Here is a 20,464-nt window from a genome sequence, read left to right as displayed (position 1 = left end):
TCGTTTTTCAAACGATGACACTGGTGATATGAAATGCTTTCCGGTATGTACGAAAAAACCGGGCAAGGAATTTTATAAAATGGCGCATGCCTACTAGACCACAGCAATCTGCACGGGACACTGGTTGATAGAGAACCATGCCTTCAGACTCGACTTACCTTGAGTTGCATAGAAGAGAACTAGATCCACATGCACTTCCTCTGCGATTGTCCAGCTCTAGCTAGATCCAGTCAACTCGTATACCGCGATTTGACGATCCTTAAGAAGTTTCTGATGGTAAGCGAAGAGAAAAAGTATTTATGTGAACTCTACAATCTGCAAAGGCTATGACTTTGTGTCTTGAAAATGATAAGCTCTAATTGCGCTATGCTTCGTGAAGCGGCTCAAACTAGTAGCTGTTTCATGAAGTGATGACCATGTCAACGATTTTTCGCCGATCTCAACACTTAAAATGAATGAACCAAAAGGAGATAAGGTCCTCAGGAAATGATGGGGAATGGGAAGCACTATTTTGGCTTGATTTCGATGATGATTGGTCCAGAGGTAAAGTAGATCCAAAACCAATGTCTTAATGTTCAAACGAGAGGTTATCTGAAGGTCCAGTGGGAAGGAAACCACAGCGTCAGCGTAGTTGACCGAAACAGAATACGTGACGGAATCCTCCTCCTGGAAGGAATTATTATGATTGGGTCGCTACTGTTTAGGGTAAAAAAGTCTTGCAGAGAAGTCTCAATTTATTCTTTGCTATTTCTTACTATTCTTCTATACATTTCAAAGTTACCCTCAACGTCAATTATTATAATATTATTCTATGATCCGACATAGAATGTTCATTCGAAATTGCCCTATTCCTGATTAGCCCATTCATGAGGGGGCGGGTGAAGTTGCCGTACGCTGACGACGCGGTGATCTTGCTTGAAAGATTTACTCCCCATTATTTTCAGACTTTGAAAAGTAGCCTCGAAAAGAAAGCTTAAATCCAATCAAAACTGATCACCACTTAGCTAAAGGTACCCGAACTCTACCTTCTTACGACTGAAGGAACAAAGACGCCACTTTCTTCCAAGGTAAAGTACCTTCGTGGGAAGTTAAATTTGAAACAAAACAGAACTAGCAACTATGAAAGTCACCATGGCTTTCTATGCTTCCAAACGGTCTTGGTGAACAAATGGGAGCATTGTAAATGCACATATCTTTAGTTCGTCCCATTCTTACTTATGGTTTTGCTGTATGTTGGCCTACGCTGAGCAAGTCTAACAGGGTGCGAAGGACCATGTGCATGGACGTTACTGGGTCTTGCCAAGCAAACGCCAACAACATATTCTTGTATTCTCTTCCTTTCGATCTTTATATCGAATGCACGGTATTACATAATGCGGCCAGATTCCAAAAATTGGAAGCAAAACATTTTGGACCTGACTTTAGACATATCCAATGGACTGTTCAACATGCTGTATGGGCTTCGAGAGTAATTTTGCAATGCGATTCCTAACCAGGGGGTGGGGGACTGGCGGGTATTTTTAGACGAGGGGCTAAAAATCAGCTATGGAGCTAGAGCGGTTTTCTCGAATGCTTACAACATATCTGAATATCGCAGTCTTCTAGGGTATGGTATCGTCTCTCAGGGGCAGATAAGATAAGGTAATATAAGAGGCTTTCTGATGCATGAGATGTGCAGATTGACCTAAGCGTGTTGGCAATTCAATGAAAGTTTCTCTCCTCTAGGCTACTGCCAGCCATTAGGAGCGCAGATTACATCCCATTTAATATGGTTCAGATAGCGTAGGTTCACTATTGTGTTAAATCGGGGAAGATTTGACCCATCTACAGCAAAGGGCACGTGGCTTATTAGTCGAATTACGACGATCTGCACGGGATACTGGCCAAGACGAGGCCATGCCGATGAACTCAGCATGCCTTATAATATCCAATGCCGAAGTAATAGAGAGGAAGGAGCGTACTTAATTGGCGACTGCTAAAGCCACACCCTCGGTTCTAATTAGATGAAATCCACGGAGTAGCTAAAAGAATCACAGCTTGCACAATTTTACTCTTCCGCCTCACACCGCCTATGACCTTAGAAGTTCTGTCTTCAAAACGGCTCACTGCCGCACTTTTCTATGTCCATAATTTTTTAGTTGCCGTGTTGACCACAGGACAAGTGAGTAGACAGCTCTCAAATTTTTTGAGATTTGGGGTCTAAAACGTGCAGGTGACGTACAAGATCTGAATGATTAACTTCTCCTGATTTAATACTCGAAGAAAATAGCCCCAATGGAAACACATAACCTCAGCAATGGAACTGGAAGTTTCAACCGTCCAACCCAAAAAAAGGCAAGTTAAAGAAGACCACAAATTACAGGAGAGCTAAAGAATCCTTTTATACATCGCTACGATATCCAAATCGGCATCGCTGCATGTCATCCAATGGAGAATAACCAAATTCAAATTGACAGGCAGTTAAGAAGGTGATTTAATACCTAGAACGGATAGGGAGATTTCTGACTAGGCCATTCATCGGAATATTGCCTGCGGTTATGTCTACGGCCTCTTGTCTGATGCCAGTCACAAATGTTGTGCTGTATTTCTTACATTGCATGTTTCGGTGCACCTCGTTGTTTGTGCTAGTATCGTAATCGAAGAGTATCGGCGGTGTCCTTCTCCCAGAGTGTTTCACCAGCCTAACGACTTGCTTCCAATTGAATCCGTGTGGAAGTTTTTGAAAAGTGGTTCCACAGCACGGCTACCTATCAAATTCTCCCACTAGATTCCTATGGAACTGGACAGTAATGGAATCTTCAGTTACAAACTTTTCAAGACATATATATGTATTTCAATTTGAATTGACGAACTCTTGGCTTTTCATAAAAGAGGTCCTAAATTCCATGCAGACCATGAATCTATCCGCGGAATATAGAAGGGCTTTTGAGGCAGTGCTATTCCGATCTTATTCTTGGAAGTTACCCATGCAATTTTTTTTTGTATTTTACGTGCTGAAGGGTTCCCTGAGCATATGTTAGCAGTGGGCATTGGTTCCATAAATGTGTCTAGTGTCAGAGTATTGTCTCCCTACTAGAACATGATACTAGTCGGTAACACGCAGTTGTCCTTGAATTTTAGAAGAGACATGTCCAAATCTTTCGAAGTCTCTCTGTGATTTATCCAAAGTTGCAGCAGCGGGGGCACTATCCGCTGTGCTTCTTGGCTTGCCTTCATGATGGTGAGAAGGTCTGCTAACAACATTTTCAGAGCTTGTCCATGGAAAAAAAGCACACTAAAGAATAAGTCAACGTCGACAGATAAACCAGCAAAAAAGTTGGAAATTAATTCAAACTTGCTTGAAGAGCATTTAGTGGGTAGGATAGCTAGGCCCAAATTGTCAGTTAGTCGCGTTCTGGAAGAAGAAATGAATTTCGTAGAAACTCTTATTTAATTGTTAGTAGCGTCAGAGCATAGCGTATGCGTATGTGTACTAGCTCAACACCTCCCTGTCATCAGAGGACTAGCTTGGAACCATTTAACTCATTACTTCGGGCTACCGCCCCTACGCTCCCGGCTTAGTGAAAATTCAAGTCAGTCAATTCCTTTCAACAACGGAAGGAGAGAGGGGGGAAGAGGATTGTTAGTTCAAGAAACCCCTTACTATCTGGTCCCTCCGCCAGTCGAGCTCAATCTTCTTGGTAACAAGAAGAGCCCGAGCATAATTCGCAACACAACCTCATCTGCCAGCGACAATGTTTTTTGAAGAAACCTCCCCTGCGTCTGCATAAGGCTGCTGACGTAACTCATCCCACCTTTCACAAGAGAAAAAGGTGTGTTCAGCATTGTCCGCCACTCCATTGCAGAATACGCAATCAGGAGATCGTGCCTTCCCAATCTTGTGCAGTTTAGGCTGAAAATCCCCATGTACACTGAGAAGTTAGGCAAGGAAGTATTCAATCTCAGCATGCTTTTGGTGCAGGCCACAAGTGCCGCAACGTCGTCTGCGTAGCTGACCAAGCGCAACTATTTGGCATGTCGGGTCTTAGCAGACTGTCGTAGGAAGCGTTCCAGAGGTTCGACCCTAGGATGAATCCCTGTGTCACACCCGACATGATTTCCATCTCCCTCTGGGCCTTTAGTGTCTCATATAGCATGGAGTTAAACGATCTTTCAAATAGTCCCTCAATATCCGCAAGAGGTACCTCGGCACGTGGAATGAGTTTTCTAATGTGCCTTAGGATATCTGCCTATCTTACGGATCTGAAGGCATTTCTGACATCATGCATCGTGAAGAGCACTATCCGTTGAGGTCGGCGGCTGTGTGCCTCGGCTCGATGAACCGCATTCACGACCACCATAACAGCATCCACCGTAGATCCTGCTACTCCGAACCTGAACTCCTTGATGATAAGTCCCCGGCAGCGCGTACCGCTTCAGCAAGTCTACTCCTGATGAATCTTTCGAGCACTTTCCCGGCCTTGTTATGCATATACAGCGGTCGGTATGCAGACGGCAGTCATTTCATTGATTAACGCGAGTCTTGCCACCTTCTAGAGGTAAGAAAAATGCCCTCTTTTAGGCAAGCCTTGATCGCCCCGAGCAGCAAGTCTAACCGTTGGCGGAGTATCAGTTTGTAAATTTCCACCGGGCAACCATCAGGACCTGATGAATTCTTGTTTTGTTGGTGAGAACAGCTTCTTCGATCTCTTTTATTGTGAAAACCGGGCAGTCCTCTACCCCTTCCGCGCTGTTGACAACAACCAGTACGGGATATCTGGGGAATAATGTCTGGATAGCGTGGTTCATTTGACTAGTAGGGGGAGTTATTTAGTAGAGTTTCACAAGTTTATAGCAAATCCCCACGAGCCCCCATTTACCTCATTGACTAGGTTCTGCCAGTCGCGGGCTTTGCTTTAGCGTTTCGCAATGCGAAGTCTCTTTTTTCCTGATCTACACTCTGCCTTTACGGCGCATGCCTCCTCGTTGGCGTGTGAACGTTGTGTCAAATGGCGAAGCTTATGACACTCCTTCCGCATATTGGCACTTTCTGCCTTTGAACAGTAAATAGAAAGCTTGCCAGGACTGAAGCATGAAAGTCTCACATGCTGTCGTTATCAGGGTCATCACGGAATTTACGACAGTGTCAACCGCGAAGCTACCATCCCCCGAAGCGCCCTCCATCGCGACTCTGCCAGTTCCAAGAGTCTCGACGAATTTCCCGATGTGCAGTCTCGAAACCTTCTCAAGAAGGAGAGCGCCGTGTTAGTCCACGCAGATATGAAGCGTCAACCTTTTCGAAGACGATGTGCTGGTGATCACTTGCCGAGAAGCCTTCTAGGGCACACCACCGTCCTACTGACGGTGCCAGAGATTCCTTCGCAGTCTGGCTGCCGGAACGTTGTCATGAATATGTTTAAAACTACAAGCCTGGCTCTGGCCGCCATTTTCAGGATTCATTTTCCTCTGGAGTCTGGCTGACGCAAGCCCCATTCAAGAGCCCTTGCATTAAAGTTACGGCGGAGTGAAATAATGGCAGAAATCCTCACTACATCGCTTGAAAGGGATTAGTTTCTGTATTTTGGATTGAAATTTGAACATATTCCATTGAGAGGGTAGAATAACCACTCACTGAGTTCAAATAAACAACCCCAGGGTTGGTAAGCACCGTACGTCACTGTCAATAAGAACATTATGTAGAAGCCACACTGTGTCACCTGTTTTTTGGATACTCAACAGGACGGATTAAAAATTGTCACGCGGCTGGTTTACATCTCTTATTTTTAGTCTTTGATGTCTTCTCTAATTCAGACAGAAAATCTGCTTTGATGTATCAATGAATCTTTATAATTTTTCTTTCCGGATTGATGGGCAGGACTAATTGGGAAAAATTTTCTTCCACTTTTGTGGTCCACGGACCCCCCTTTTTGGGGTAAACGCCCAGATTCTCAACGGAAACTGACGATTCCATTTTGGAAAGTTTGGTTGCTTTGCTCAACAATGAGGGACCAATGGGTCACAAAAGTGAAAGAAAGTTTCTCCCAATTGGCCCAGTCGGTGATCATCTGGATGCGGATTTAGGACTTGCTCAATCCTGAAACTTCATTTTGGCCTAGTTTGGGCCTAAATATAAGGCGATTTTCCCCTGGGTATAATTCGCACGCTTGTCGTGTTTGCGGTTGTGTATTCAAGAGCGATTGTAGTGACGCTGTTCTAAAGGTAGAGGTGAGGAGGCGTCTGATGAATTGCCAATTCCCTGGAGGAAGCCGCTGGTCGTCGTTTTTTCCTACTTTTACCTAATCTCATTATCTTCTCTTAATTTTTTCTAATTGGTTTACAGATGCTTTTTTCTGCAGGGGTTCATTTTCTCTCCCTATTTCGTTATTTTGCAATCCAATTTACGCCTGGGGCCTTGAAGTGGCCATCTTTTATTTTTAGATCGATCAAACTTTAGAGTGAATGAATGAATGAAGTGTTCTCCAATTTTTATTGAAATTTTTCGTCTAAAAGTAGCATAGCTCCTAAATATACATCCATATCAGATTGAAGCTGTTCAAGCCCCATAATACGAGCGCTTATCAAAATTAATTAGTCTCTGTGAAGTATATTGAAATAGCCATTTTTGATTTTAATACTTTGATCCCATTCCAATTTCAAACTCTCCTGAATTATTAATTGAGTTAAAAGTCTCTTTGCCTAATAATTCCAATACCTTTCTAATTACACTATCCCTAATTCCCTCGGTCCTTGACAGGATTTCTTTGTTTGCTTTTTCTGGCTTCAGCATTAAGCTAATCTCATAATCTCAAATTGGCCATATCCGGATGCCTTACAATTTCTTTACTTAGTACACCCAACAAAGTTCCTAATCACTACACCGCTGCTAGGAGCGTTATTACCATGATGATGATGTTAACACGCACACACTCGCTCCTGACAAAGGGTCGTCCCAGTGCGTGAATCTGTGTAATGTTGTGATCAATAAACGCTCAAGATTAAAAGTACTCGTTGCCTTGTAGCCTTGAACAAGCATTACAAGGCTTCGCGCCAACGTTTATTGAGGCGAAATGTCGAAAAAGGTCCAGATATAGCAGGATCCGTTCTTATTGCTTTATATAGCAACCATTTTCTTCCGGATGTAATTCGCCTAGCATACAGTGAATACGTATAAGCTGGCTTGGTTATGTGACGAGAATCCTGGATGATTGTATAATTTACGACAGAAAGGAGGCATCCAGGAAAAGGTAAATTGGGGGAAAATTTTCTTGACTTCGATACCGAGTAAGCTTTCGCGGATGTTGTCTACGCTGGGATTCTATAGATACATTTATCGTGATATTGCTCACATGTTTAGGTACCATTTTGGTATGTATTTACACAGGATTTACATAGGCTCACGCAGGGTGATTTATGGATTCTACTTCAGCATTTAACTCTGTGGATTCGCAACTCCTTATGAGGTTATTTGCCGATATGTAGCATTTCTCCTAGTTCCACCAAAAGTTCACACGAAACGAATCCAATCTACAAATTGAGAAACTGCAGGACACGAAATCGAATCCTCGATTTTTAACAGAATGTTGAAAATGTCACACTGTAACATTTCATTTCATTTCTCTCCAAGCTATTACCAATTGTATTCCATTTGCAGTTTACCTATTTTTAGACACTCTTCATTCCTGTCACTTTAGTATCTATAAAAGACAATTGTAACACGGTCATCACTTCCAGCCCACCCTACAAGAAAATGTCAGACTGAGCCCAGCAGAGACATGCTACGTATGGCAGAGGTAGACGCTTCCAAAGAACTTGGTGACACCAGCAGGTAATTCCCCCCAGGAAAAGACTTAGACAAAGTGAATCTCGTCCAATAAATCCATCATTTATTGTCACTTTTTCCGCTTCCCCGCAAATCCCTCTCGTTTGGTGGTACTAACTCCCATAATGCTATCCGAAACAGAAACTTTGGAAAGACATGTTCTTAAGGAACTCCTTAAGGTTCAGCTAACGACGCGACTAAGCATGGCTATAGAGAACTCAGGGTTCCTTTTTTCTCTCATTGAGTTTCTTTCGCATTTTACGCCTCATGAAATATCTTATGTGTCTGCTTCGTTCTCAAATTGAACTTTCAAATAGGACCAGGATTATGATGGCGGCGAAATGGAATAGTAGGAGGGTTTTCACGTTACGTTTTACAGGACTGTGCGATAAATCCGACGAGAACGTTTATTGCCTTCCCTTAATCGAATATTTAGACACGCGTAAAGGGATCCGTATTAATAATAAGCGCTGAGAATGAGCGCAGCATTTGATTAGACGGAGAAAGTTCATTGTCGAGAATTTAATTCAATTACTTAGTAAACATGTCACTCGTCATTGAAAAGAGCCCATCCTTGGATTGATGCTTGTTTGACTTGATTTAAATTTGTTTAAAATTATACACGGAGTAGCCGTTAACACTTGAAGCTTGAGTTATAAAACTCTTGAAGTCAATTCCTTTTTTTTCCTTTGAAGGCTTGACCGATTACATCGGTCACCGGCCTCCAGTATGGTTGAGTCCAGTCTTCTCGGTTCACTGACTGCGTCATCCAGTTGAATAATTTGAAAAGTGGTCTGCTATGCCCGTCAAGTGAATTTGCCCATCGATTGTCTGGTATTCTTTGAGGTCGTTTTGCTTTGATGATACGCAGGTGCTAAATGTTTCTCCCAAATCTAAGATTGATTCAAATAGGTTGAAGGCGCAGATCAGCAACTTAGAGCCTCTAGCAGGCATTACTAATCTTACTAACACTTTGGAAAGGGAAATTCCTGATGCAACTAAACCTTGACCTAACCACGTGGGCCATGCCGAAGTGGTGGTGGCTCCCTTTGGTTAAATTGTATTTCAAAAGGCAGTAAATCGTGTATAGACGATTCAGGGCTAGATCCACCATCGCAAATTTTCTCCTTTTTGAGGAGACCAAACGTCTGTGCAAAATGGTTGTGCTGACGCGAAGTCTAAGCGTTGGCGTTGGCGTGAAATTTGATCTGACTTATCTGTGACGAAAAATGTCAATTCCTTCTGGAAATCCATGAAAGGTTTTCGTGGTTACCTTAGCGGCAGTTCCCATGTTGGGAACCTAAGAAAAAAATTGAATATCTTGATTTTCTGCTTGGGCTATACAGGCCTCCTTCTCCCGCTTCTCCGGATGTCCTTAGGTATTCCACCGTTTCTCAGCTTTTCTCTCTAGAAGCGTAGAAAGCTGCATTGCTAAGACACAAGCCTGCCTCCGCCCCTAGTAGGGATTATATCACCTATCAGCATGTACGCGTGCTGGCGCCGGAAATATTCTATGCACTGCTACAACAGGGTTAACCTCGTCTGATGCTGTTTGAGTCCTCCTGAGAACTTGTCTATTATTGGGGTGGTACCCATCCCAAAAACACTTAAAGACCAAGAACTTTTGACCAGTTACCGCCATGTTGCTTTCATTAATGTGTTTGCCAAACTGCATAACTCAATGATCAAGGTTTGTATCAATAATTTTATTGATGAACAGAAAGTCCTGCCTGACAACTGCTATGCCTATTCGCCAGGCACATCTGCATCTGCGAAAAATGTCAGTAGATGTTGGTTGTGGTGCTAGATGTGAAAATTGATCTGGCTTTCCTCAGCGACATTATGTTACAGTTCCGTTTTCCTGCTGAAATTGTTTTATGGGTGCCAAGGGTAATGTCCAATCGACGCCTACAACTTGGACTGGGCAGCGTTCAAATTAGAAATGGAATTCCTAACGCGTGTTAAGTCCAATGTTATTTAATATCTATACAACATCCCTGCATAATAAATGCTCTGATAGCGTTGAAATCTTCCGGACAACTTCCTCATTTTGGCCACTGGAGACGATTGGTTGTAAATGCGTTTGCTAATGAATACTGAAGATTGGGTCTACCCATCAACATAACCAAATCCCAATCTTGATCCTTTAAAAGAAGCAGGGTAACACCCCTGCTCATTCAAATTAATAATCATACCCTTGCCCATGTGAAATTCATCTCCTTTTTAGGCAAAGAGATAACAAAGACAAGTTCGGTCAAAGACCACTTGAACTCCATTATTCCTAAAATCGTAAAGACAGGCAGATTGCCTAATTTTTTAACTGGTTTTCCTTGGGGTTTCACTCTTTGTAAAGCCATCAATCTCTGTAGATCTGTGGTAAAGTTCATTATAGAATATGCCGCTATGTCCACTATGAGTCCGCCAAAATATATAAAACAAGCTCAACTCAATATCTGCTTGTACCCCGAGAAGATACTTGGGACTACTGCACCAAATTTTTCCTTTGGCCACCCAGCCTCTCCATTTTAGGGGTGCTCTTGACAGTCAAATAACTTATTAAATTAAAGGAAAGTAATTCCAGAACCTTTGATTTGGTGATTTGGAATCCGGGTGCTGTAAATGATTTAGATGTTCGCAGGATATTCTTCAGTATCGAGAACTGAGTCCATTCACAGGGGGCTACGAGATCTGCTCCAATATCTAGTACGATAAGAGGCTTAGGTCAAGAAGCTCCTATCCTCTGTCCTCGGCCCCATGTCCCATGTCCTGTGTCCTGTGTGCTGTGTCCTCTGTCCAGTATCCTATGTCTTCTGTCCTATGCCCTCTGTGCATTATTCTTTGTATTCTGTCTTCTGTCGTCTGTCTTTTGTCCTCTGTTTTCTGCCTTCTGTCCTCTATCATCTGTCCTCTGTCCTCTGTGCTCTGCCCTCTGTCCTCTGTCCTCTTTCCTCTATCCTCTGTCCTCTATCTTCTGTCCTCTGTCCTCTGTCGTCTGTCCTCCGTCCTCTGTCCTCCGTCCTCTGCTCTCCGTTCTCCATCCTTTATCCTCTAGCCCTCTAGCCTTGCTCTCTACCGTATTAGGATAGCAGAAATGAAGATCATTCTAGCACAGAAGAAAGCAAATTAACAGTGTGGCGTAGAAAAATGATCTTCCACTCTGTTGTCCAAAATTATTAAGGAAGAGCAGAGAGCAATTAAAATCAACGCGAGAACCATCAGGGAAATAAAGGCGCTCAAAGGCATGTGATTTTTATTTGCGTTAAGGACACAAGGGTATATTTAAGATAAAAAATCTTCACTGACTTGACGGAGGCTTTAAGGTGCCACATTTAAAGAGGCATACATTATCAACCGTAGAAAGCCTGCAACAGAAACCGTGCATAACTTTCTGGACTTTGGGAAGATCCTTATTGTATGGGTCGTCTATCGCTTGGAAAAGCAGATCCCCTTAAGGATATGTTTGATGTATCTCTAATATGGATATCAGGTGAGGGAATATGTAAATGCTTTGATAGATATGACTGAAGTACATACTCCGGGAAAACATGACGTTGTCAGAGAATGTAGCATCAGTGAACACTACAGCTATTGTAATCCCTAGCAAATCATCTTTGACCTAAAAAAAGCAACCAGTTGATTAGGAGCGTGCACACTCAGTAAAGTGAAGAGCGCGAGGCTTGGCTGCGAAAACAATTGACAAGCAAGTATTTAAAGTGGTGTGTTTCAATCAAGAAACCACATCAGGCATATATTTTGAATGCGCCTCTCATCCCCCGGAGTTCATCACAAGCAGCCCAGAGAGATACATGCTCTCTATGGGGTTAGGTTGACCCTATACGTGAGATCAAAGTAACTTTAAGTTAACTATATAACGAAACAAAGAAACTGCTTTAAACAGCTCTGCGCAGGAGAGGATATAAACACAAGGAGAAGAATTAAAGGTCAGGCATTTCCAAAAATGACATGCCTCTCACCTACTAGGATTATTTTCTTAGGATGATGGAAGGGCCACAGCTCCCAGAAACCTTTATATTCGGTAGGAACATAACAACACATTAACAAGGAAAAAAGTACTGGAAATTTGTAGCAGTCAAATAAAGCCTGTCCGGATGGCTGAAGTGGTTAGAGCGCTGGGCTGTCGTAGCGAAAGATAACGGTTCAAACCTCACTGGTGGCACAGAGATTTGTTATCTTGACTGAATTTCGGATACTAGTCGACTCAGCTGTCAATGAATACCTGCGTCAAATGAGGGTAATAATCTCGAGCGAGCGCAATGCTGACCATATTGCCTCCTACAATTTACGACGCAAAACCGGGATGTCTTGAGTTCCTTATTAAGGCAGGCCTAGACCGGATACCGGTTGTTGCGCCGTTGATGATGATGATGAAGACGACTGTTAACTGTGGAGTTGTTTGAGGCAGGTTTATGTTTTCTAATCACTCCTTTGCAGAGCTTGGGAGACTGTCTCACCAGAGATACTTCTGGGATCACAGTTGAATATTTGTCAGTCCAAATCTTGCTGTAGAGGTGTCCAGCCCTCTCAGAGCCCCAGAAGGATCGACTCGAGGAAATGTGGTCAAATTGTCCAAACAAGCCTTCTGGCACGTGAATACGAGGAGGATTCTAAAGCTGAAATTAACGTCCATGTTTTTTTTACAGTTAATATATAAACTAAGAAAAGAACTAGGTATTGTTCCTTATACTGTAAACATTTTTATTCTTCTTCCAATTGTTTTGGAGACCACGTGCTTTCTTCGTCAGTGCTAGTACCTAATTAGGGTTAGGTATTACCTAATTAGGATTAGGTATTAGCACTGAGGAAATCAAGGCAACAAAAAAGAGCTCTGTCATGGCTTCTACATACTAATCCTAGCTGCATTTCTTTTGGTTATGTACCGCGCTCCTGTGCTTGCGCGCCCGTGGTTATCATATCGAAACCGGAGAGGTGTGGCCCTGCGTCTGCGAAGGTCTTTTGGCCCATCAGCCTTGCCACGCTAGCAAGAAATGTCATCATAGGTGGAAAAAGTGACTATGGCATAGCAAACTAAGATAATCCAATCTACTGTGGGAGGTAGCAACATGACCAGAGCTGTGAGCAGAAGGACAGCCCAAAGTGATGCTATTTCTGGTGCTCGGGATAATAGTGATGGATAAAATTCTACGGATATTGGACAGGAGCGAGCCGTGGGTGGTGGCATATGTCAACAATTTGGTGATATTGGTGTCAGGGATGTTGTCATCCTTTTTGAATGAAATCATGAAGGACGCATTGGGAAATGTGTGCGTTTAGGCTGCAATATGCAGACTTATCATAAAACCAACCAAAATGCTATTTACCATCTAGACAAGAACACTCGCTACGCTACCTACCACTTTCCTTCAATGTAGTCTGAACCGAAAGCCTAACGTTTACAAGCAGTCAAGGAACCATTGAGGCAAAATTCTTCAGGTTGGTGGGGCACAGCCGGGACGCTATAAACAGTCTGGGCGCCGCGCTCAAAGTCATCTTCAATATAAAGGGGAATGAGCGAGTGGATAGACTGGCCGGGCGAGCTCCCCTCTTGCAGTCCTTCTGTGGGCACAGGTAACGTCCAGCTAGCAACTTCAAAGTAGGGCTCCACTACCACTACTTACTAGCCACTGACTTGAGATAGGCCAACTCGAAGAGAGTTTATCCTCGCGAGACCTTTTGAGCCAGACGCGTGGAAGTACATACGTTATTACAGCGGTTTACTTGGAGCAATGGCCATGGCACCAGACTCAGCATACCCTTCAATTCACATAGCCGAAGCTACAGATAGGTAAGACATCACATTAAATAACTATGATTAAATTCATACCTTACGGTGTGGTTCGGCTATTGGCCTTACCTTCGTGGGTCTTTCACTAGCTTTTGATATATCCTGAACCATTAGTGGGTACCCTCATTCATTGCGATCAGAAATTGACATGGAAAATAAACCAGACGCTTGGGAACTAACATGTTGGGCTAGTCTACGAAAATAACTGACGCGCATGCATTTTTGGGGATGTAATTAGATCAGAAAGCTGTATTTATATTTTTGAAGAAGGCCTTCCGTGTTGCAGAGTGCCTCATGAATGACTATGGAGTAGTAGATGCGCCTGATCAGGAGGCATTAAGCGGGGCAAGAGCGGTTGCTTCAAACAACTATGTGCAACGGTGATTATAAACCTATGGGAAAATAGCGACACATTTGTAGAAAGTAGATTTAAAGGTCAGACATAAAACCGCAGAAAGGGTCTTTCACCCGCATTAATAGGAAAAGAACTGCAAGAGATATGCAACAGGCTGTGAAAGAGCCAAGACTGTATCTCGACAGTATGCCAAACAAGTGTTTTAAACTGACCATTAAGTCGAGACTGAACATATTTGTAGATTTGTTCGAAGAGTTTTTGGTGGATAAGACCTAGCGTATTCATGGAAACGATGGAAGTTATTTTTGGTTTGAGAATTGAGGGATCTCAAGATGCGATCCATTTGATGTCGGACCAAACCGATTGGAGAGAAACTTACTCCCTCTTTTTTGGTCTACGGACTGCTCTTTTCGGGCTGCGGTTTCATACCAAGACAGAAGCAACTCGTCACACGTTGACTGCGAATTTTGGCCAAAGCTTAGCCAGAGCTAAACATTTTGGTTAAGGATTGGGGGATGCTAGGTCCGCATCTGTTTTGCAGTTTGACTGGACCTAATGAAGAGAAGCTAGTTACATAAAGCTGGTAAACATCTTGATAAATTATCATCGTTCCAATCTACATCTCTACTTGGAAATATGGAGAAATGCTGAAGCAAGTAATCTACAACAGATTTCTTCGCTTTTTTGAGAGTCTGGAAGGCTAATCAGACCAACAATTTGTCTGCTGCAACAATTGACGCTATCCAACTAGTTACTGACATAGCTGAAAATGCAATCAACGAAAATTATAGTACTGGCAAATATTGCGAAGTGAAGGTTGCTGATGAAAATTGGTGTACTCGATTACTTTGGTACAACACGGGCAAGGTACCCAAGAAGTCGGCATACCGCAGGGATCAGTTCTGGATCCACTATTGTATAGTGATACTCTTAAAAATCGTGGAAGCCACAGTAGCGAATTACGCCAATAGCATAGCAGTATTTGTAGTTGTAAAGTGTCTCGCAGATATGCGATTTGAGCGAATGCAAAATACTGCTCTGGTATTCGCGGAGGGTAAAAAAGAAGCGATACTAATCATAAGGCGTCATAAGAAAACGGCTCCTGAAATCAGAGTGGTGAACCATATTATCAATTTCAAGCAAAATTGGGAGCATGCTTGCACATCCAATCTCAGACCCTGGCAAGGATAATTCTGAATGTGGGGTGCCTACAACGCATTCTTAACCTGCGTATCACCACAGTGGTGAACTTCTTTTTACTCTATTCTGCGTCAGTTTAATTTCTTGCATTGTATACCACGTTGTGGTGCACAGAGGGATAGTCTTAAAAGTGTGCTTTGCCTTCAAGGCCATTTCGGATGATGTGCCACAGACAGTTATCGGAATCATGCCAATGTCATTTTGCTCGATGATGTTATGCGCATCTATGGCTCCGGTTTGCCATCTGATCACCATGTGAAAAATTTCGAAAAAGAGCAATCGCGCAAACGACAATGTCGAGCAATTTCTCACGTGGATATTGTAGATACTTGCATCAGCTTAAACCAGTCAGTTATGCATGACCAAGTTGCGATGATATCCTGGAAAAATTGGAGCATGTCTACTTCTACTAACTCGTATTTGTAAAGGAGAGGAAGAGTCCTTAGGAATCATTGGGAAGGATGAAATAACCAAAAAGTGCAGTTGGAGAAACGGTGGCTTGTCATTAAAATGTCTTAGCCCCTGTTTTTTGCCAAACAATATTTTATACAATAAATAGATAATTTTTACATTAGATACCGACGATTATGCCTATTTTATTGCTTTATAGCTAGGGAAAATGTATGAATGCATCCAAAACAAAATTCAAATTTATTTAAATCTATTTATAAATCTCCAGCTGATAAGCCTTTCTTTCCTTTTTCTAGGCTCCAGATGTAGCTACTATGGAAACCACGGATAGCTCTATCTACATACGCTTAATTCGTAAGTACAAACCATTATTCGATTATGTAACCGGTTAAAACTGAGACGCAATAACCCTTCCTTACTGCCTTGCAGTTTAATATACAAATGAGTTTCCGTTTTTCTGTGAAATTTAATATTTACTATAATTAAAAAACAAAAATTATAACCGGCATTGTAAAAACATCATAAACTTTTCAATAAAAAATGTTTTCAATTTCCAGTTGAAATCTAACCATTTCAAATGTGTCGAAATTAATATATTTCACGTAAATAACTTGAAAATGGAAATATTTCCTTTAAATGACTTTATTTTCCATAAATAATTTGAAGCAATGCAAGGCAATAAAAAGTTTTATTGGAAATTTCAATTGTTCATAAAATTGATTAGTTCTGCTAGCATGTAACAAAACAAAACAATATTAGTTCTGGAATAGGATGATTAGTATAATTATTTGAATAATTGTTTTTCATTTATGGTGGAGAAGTTAATCAACACCAAGATTGTCCACGCACCAGTGTTTATTGAAAATCAAACACTGTGAAATAGCATTCAGCTATATTGCTAAAATTAATGTTTCTTTAAATAATCATTGGTAAAATCAACAATTTTTTTGCTATTTTGCAATAGTTTTGTATTGTATTTCGAATATGCATAGTAAACCACCCAAATCGAGAAAAAAACCTTATCCTCTGATATCATTCAAGCGCTCAAATATATTAAAACAAAAATTATTATTGCGAGTCAGATTCGACTCAATAGGCTACGGTTGGTCTCCTAATATGTATAGGAAGAGATAATCTGTATGGGTAAAGATGATTAAAATTATCATTTCTTGACTTGTTGCGGTGGTTGTTTTAATCAATCGTCTATAATTGCAATTCATATACTGGTGCCAAGGATGCAAGGTCGCTTTATGTGTCCTAGCTCCATCGTCAGTTGGTGCAGGATTATAATTATACCGGAGTAGTCATCAAGCGGACGTGGTGGTGCACAATGGACAATTCAGAGAATAGTACAAGAGTCAGGAGAAAAAGGAGAAAAATAGATTTTCCTCGGGAAGGAAGGACTCCCTCCATAATTGAAAACACCGCTGTATTTACATACCCTGTGGATGCTGTGCTTTCTCGAGTATATATACAGCTTTCTTTTCGAATTGCTAGTGGTTTACAATAAGACCATGCTTTAGTTTCACAGGAAAGACGAACGCCTGACGCGTCATTGAAATCCCAGGGATACAACAGTCAAAATAACATCTTGAGTTGACACAATTTAACCTTACCTTGAAAATGATTGAAGAAGTCCTTGTCCTTAATAGTAAGAACTTGAATTGTTCATTTTGACAGAACTCCCTTGACGCCCACTTTGCACCATCAAGAAAATTTTTGGAAATGCTAGAAAAAATGGGTGCAGTAAAATCTCTCATCTAAGCTCTGGAAGCTTCATGGAGTATACCACCCTCGTTATTTGCCGCTTCTAGTCGACTGCACACTTCAATCTCGCCAGTTACTGACATTGGGGATCAGCCTTGAGTGATTAACCGGATGGGGAAAGTGAATAATTCCTTTCCAATAGCACCAGTGACAGAAAAAAACCTAATTAACCATTAATTCGGGTTCGCGATTGTCTGGGTCAGCTCATCACGATTGGACGATTTTTCTCGATTGTCGTTCTCCCATGTCAACTATTTTTCATCACAAGCCACCAATCGCTCTAAAAATGGGTCGATTTCGATATGTTGAAACACAGAATCGTAAGGATTAAATCGGCCCAAAAGATTCTTTTGCGTCAGTGCGGTATATGGAAGTTCTTCTTGAGACAGTCTTATGCAAATGGTTTTAATGGTTTTCTGCTTAATTTTCGGTCCCCATGCAACTGAATTACTGCTCACATGCCGGCACAACGATTTCCATGAATTTGTCGAAATGTTGACTTTTGGTCTATCAGAGCGTACCTCATTTTCGGCATCCATATTGTCAGCACGTTCGATCGAAGAAAGGCGTCGTGATGTGAGCTTTACAGCGTCCAACTGCATGAAAATCTTTTTGAAGAAAAAAGGAACCTTTTTGAATTTAAGAACGACACGAATAATTCGTCAAAAAGGGAGATATAAAGATTCTAAAAGTGCATCTAACGAATAAATGCTTTTTAAACTACAATTTTCTAAATATCAGGTTGGCGAACTCAGGTGGTCCATACTAGGAAGATTAGGCGGCCCTGAATTTCATGTGGAACTATGAGGTTTCCGCAAAGTTAAGACGAAGGTGCCGTTTTACGGCCTTCTTCAACAATCAATTCGCACTGCACATTTTCAGACTTGCTGAACGCGACGAGTAGCGCAGCAAAAAATTTTCTGAACAAATGCATTAGGGAATACTATAAGGAGCCTTTTAAGATCCAAGCCCTTCGAGCTGCGGTTCTTTCTGTTTAGCTAACCTAACCTTTCTTCTGACAATCATCATCATTAACGGCGCGTGTCCGTTAGTTTGGTAGAAATCCTACTATTTTTCGACTTCATGGAATTAGAAGTTGAAATTTCATTATTTTGCAGCATATTCAATTAATTTGAAAAAATCATCATCATCAACGGCGCAACAACCGGTATCCCGTCTAGGCCTGCTTTAATAAGGAACTCTAGCCATCCCGGTTTTGCGCTGAGGTCCACCAATTCGATATCCCTTAAAGCTGCCTGACGTCCTGACCTACGCCATCGGTTCATGTCAGACAGGGTCTGCCTCGCCTTCTTTCTCTACCATAGATATTGCCCTTATAGACTTTCCGGATTTTGACCAGTGAGATTCGATGTTGTTCGTTCTTTCGGTTTTGGTTTTGGCACTGACGTTGCGACCATCTACTTCGTCTTGCCTTCATTAATGTGCAGCCCAAGATCTCGCGCCACCTGCTTAATCTCGATTAAAGTAGGGTTGCTCTCTTCCCATGATGTCAATATCGTCAGCATAGGCCAGTAGTTGGGTGGACTTGAAAAGGATGCTGCCTCTCGCATTTACATCGGCATCACGAATCACTTTCTCCAGGACCAGGTTAAAGTGGGCATCCTCTTGTCTTAGACCGTTGATGTCGAATGGTCTCGAGAGTGATCATACTGCTTTTATCTGGCCTCGCACATTGGTCAGAGTCAGCCTGACAGTCTTATTAATTTCGTTGGGATACCGAATTCTTTCATGGCCATGTACAGATTTACCCTGGCTATGCTATCATAGGCGGTCAAAGTCGATGAAAAGATTGCGTAACTGATGTCCATATTCCAACAATTTTTCCATCGCTTGCCGCAGATGCTGCAGAGAGAAAATCTGATCTGTTGCTGATTTGCCTGGAGTGAGGCCTCTTTGGTTTGCGCCAATGATGTTCTGGGCGTATGGGGCGATCCGGCCTAGCAAGATAGGGGAGAGTATCTTATAGATGATACTCAGCAACGTGATACCTCTATAATTGCTGCACTGTGTGATATCCCCCTTTTTATGTATGAGGCAGATAATGCCCCATTGCTAGTCGTAAGGCATTGATTCGCTATCCCATGCTTTGAGCATCAGTTGATGAACCGCTTGGTGTAATTGGTCGCCTTCATATTAAACCAATTCGGCTGTAATTCCATTGGCCTCTGGCGACTTATGGTTTTTAAGCCGATGAATTGCACGGACTGCCTCTTCTATCCTTGGAGGTGCAGCATTTTTCCGTCGTCTCCAGTTGGCAGGACCTCAAACTCGCCGATGTTTTGGTTGTTGAGCAGTTCATCAAAGTACTCAACCCATCGTTCCAATATGCCCATTCTGTCGGAAATCAGATTTCCCTCTTTGTCTCGGCAGAATGTGCATCGAGGTGTGTAAGGCTTCATCCTCCTGACTGTTGGTAAAACTTCCGCACCTGATTCGGTTGCTCGCTGTACTTTTGTAGTTCACGGACTTGTTGGTTCTGTCTGTGAAGTCGCTTCTCCGCTCGACAGAGTTCGTCTCTGTGCGTGCCCGCGTTCTTTGAGAATGCTAACTTGCATTCATCGTCGAACCCCCTGTTCCGACTTTTCTTGCGGCTGGGGCCAAGTATCTTTGTGGCCGTATTTATGATAACGTTTTTCAGGTGGTTGTGAAGATCATTTGTTGATGCTTTTTCTCGAGGACATCTGTGGACTGCGCTTATTGCGGCATCCATTTCTCCCTTATCGGTGTTACGGAGGGCTGTGTTGTGAATGGCTTCAGTATTCACTCTCACTTAATAATCAGAGTGGATTGTGGGTGGCGTCGCAATTTGAGCTCGGAGCACCATGCCAACGAGATAGTGATCCGAGTCTACATTGGCGCCCCTATATGTTCTGACATTCATCAAGGCTGAGAGGTGGCAGCGTTCGATCAACACGTGGTCAATTTGCTTGAAAGTGGTCCCGTCTGGAGAGGCCCACGTATATGTGTGGACCGCTTTCCGCACAAACCAGGTACTTCCAACGACAATTTCGTAACGGTAGACTACCCTGTAACCTGTAGGAGACACTGCGGTCAGCATTTCGCCTGCCAGATATTGTTACCCTGTTTGACTCAGGTACTCATTTACAGC

The 20,464-nt window shown here is 42.4% G+C and overlaps 1 protein-coding gene across 8 annotated transcripts in view; it reads left to right on the top strand.

The window, feature by feature from the left end:
• LOC119647762 overlaps positions 1–20,464 on the top strand; it is a 724,584-nt gene that overhangs the window by 469,029 nt on the left and 235,091 nt on the right. For all 8 annotated transcript variants that reach the window (XM_038048883.1, XM_038048884.1, XM_038048881.1 and 5 more), the window contains one exon: positions 15,864–15,921. In XM_038048883.1, the coding sequence (XP_037904811.1) occupies positions 15,864–15,921 (58 nt within the window). The remainder of the gene's footprint in view (positions 1–15,863; positions 15,922–20,464) is intronic.

Source organism: Hermetia illucens, chromosome 2, assembly GCF_905115235.1.
Source record: "Hermetia illucens chromosome 2, iHerIll2.2.curated.20191125, whole genome shotgun sequence".
Lineage (NCBI taxonomy): Eukaryota > Metazoa > Arthropoda > Insecta > Diptera > Stratiomyidae > Hermetia > Hermetia illucens.
Note: the sequence above shows the minus strand (reverse complement) of the source record. Positions and strands in the feature narration are given on the sequence as shown.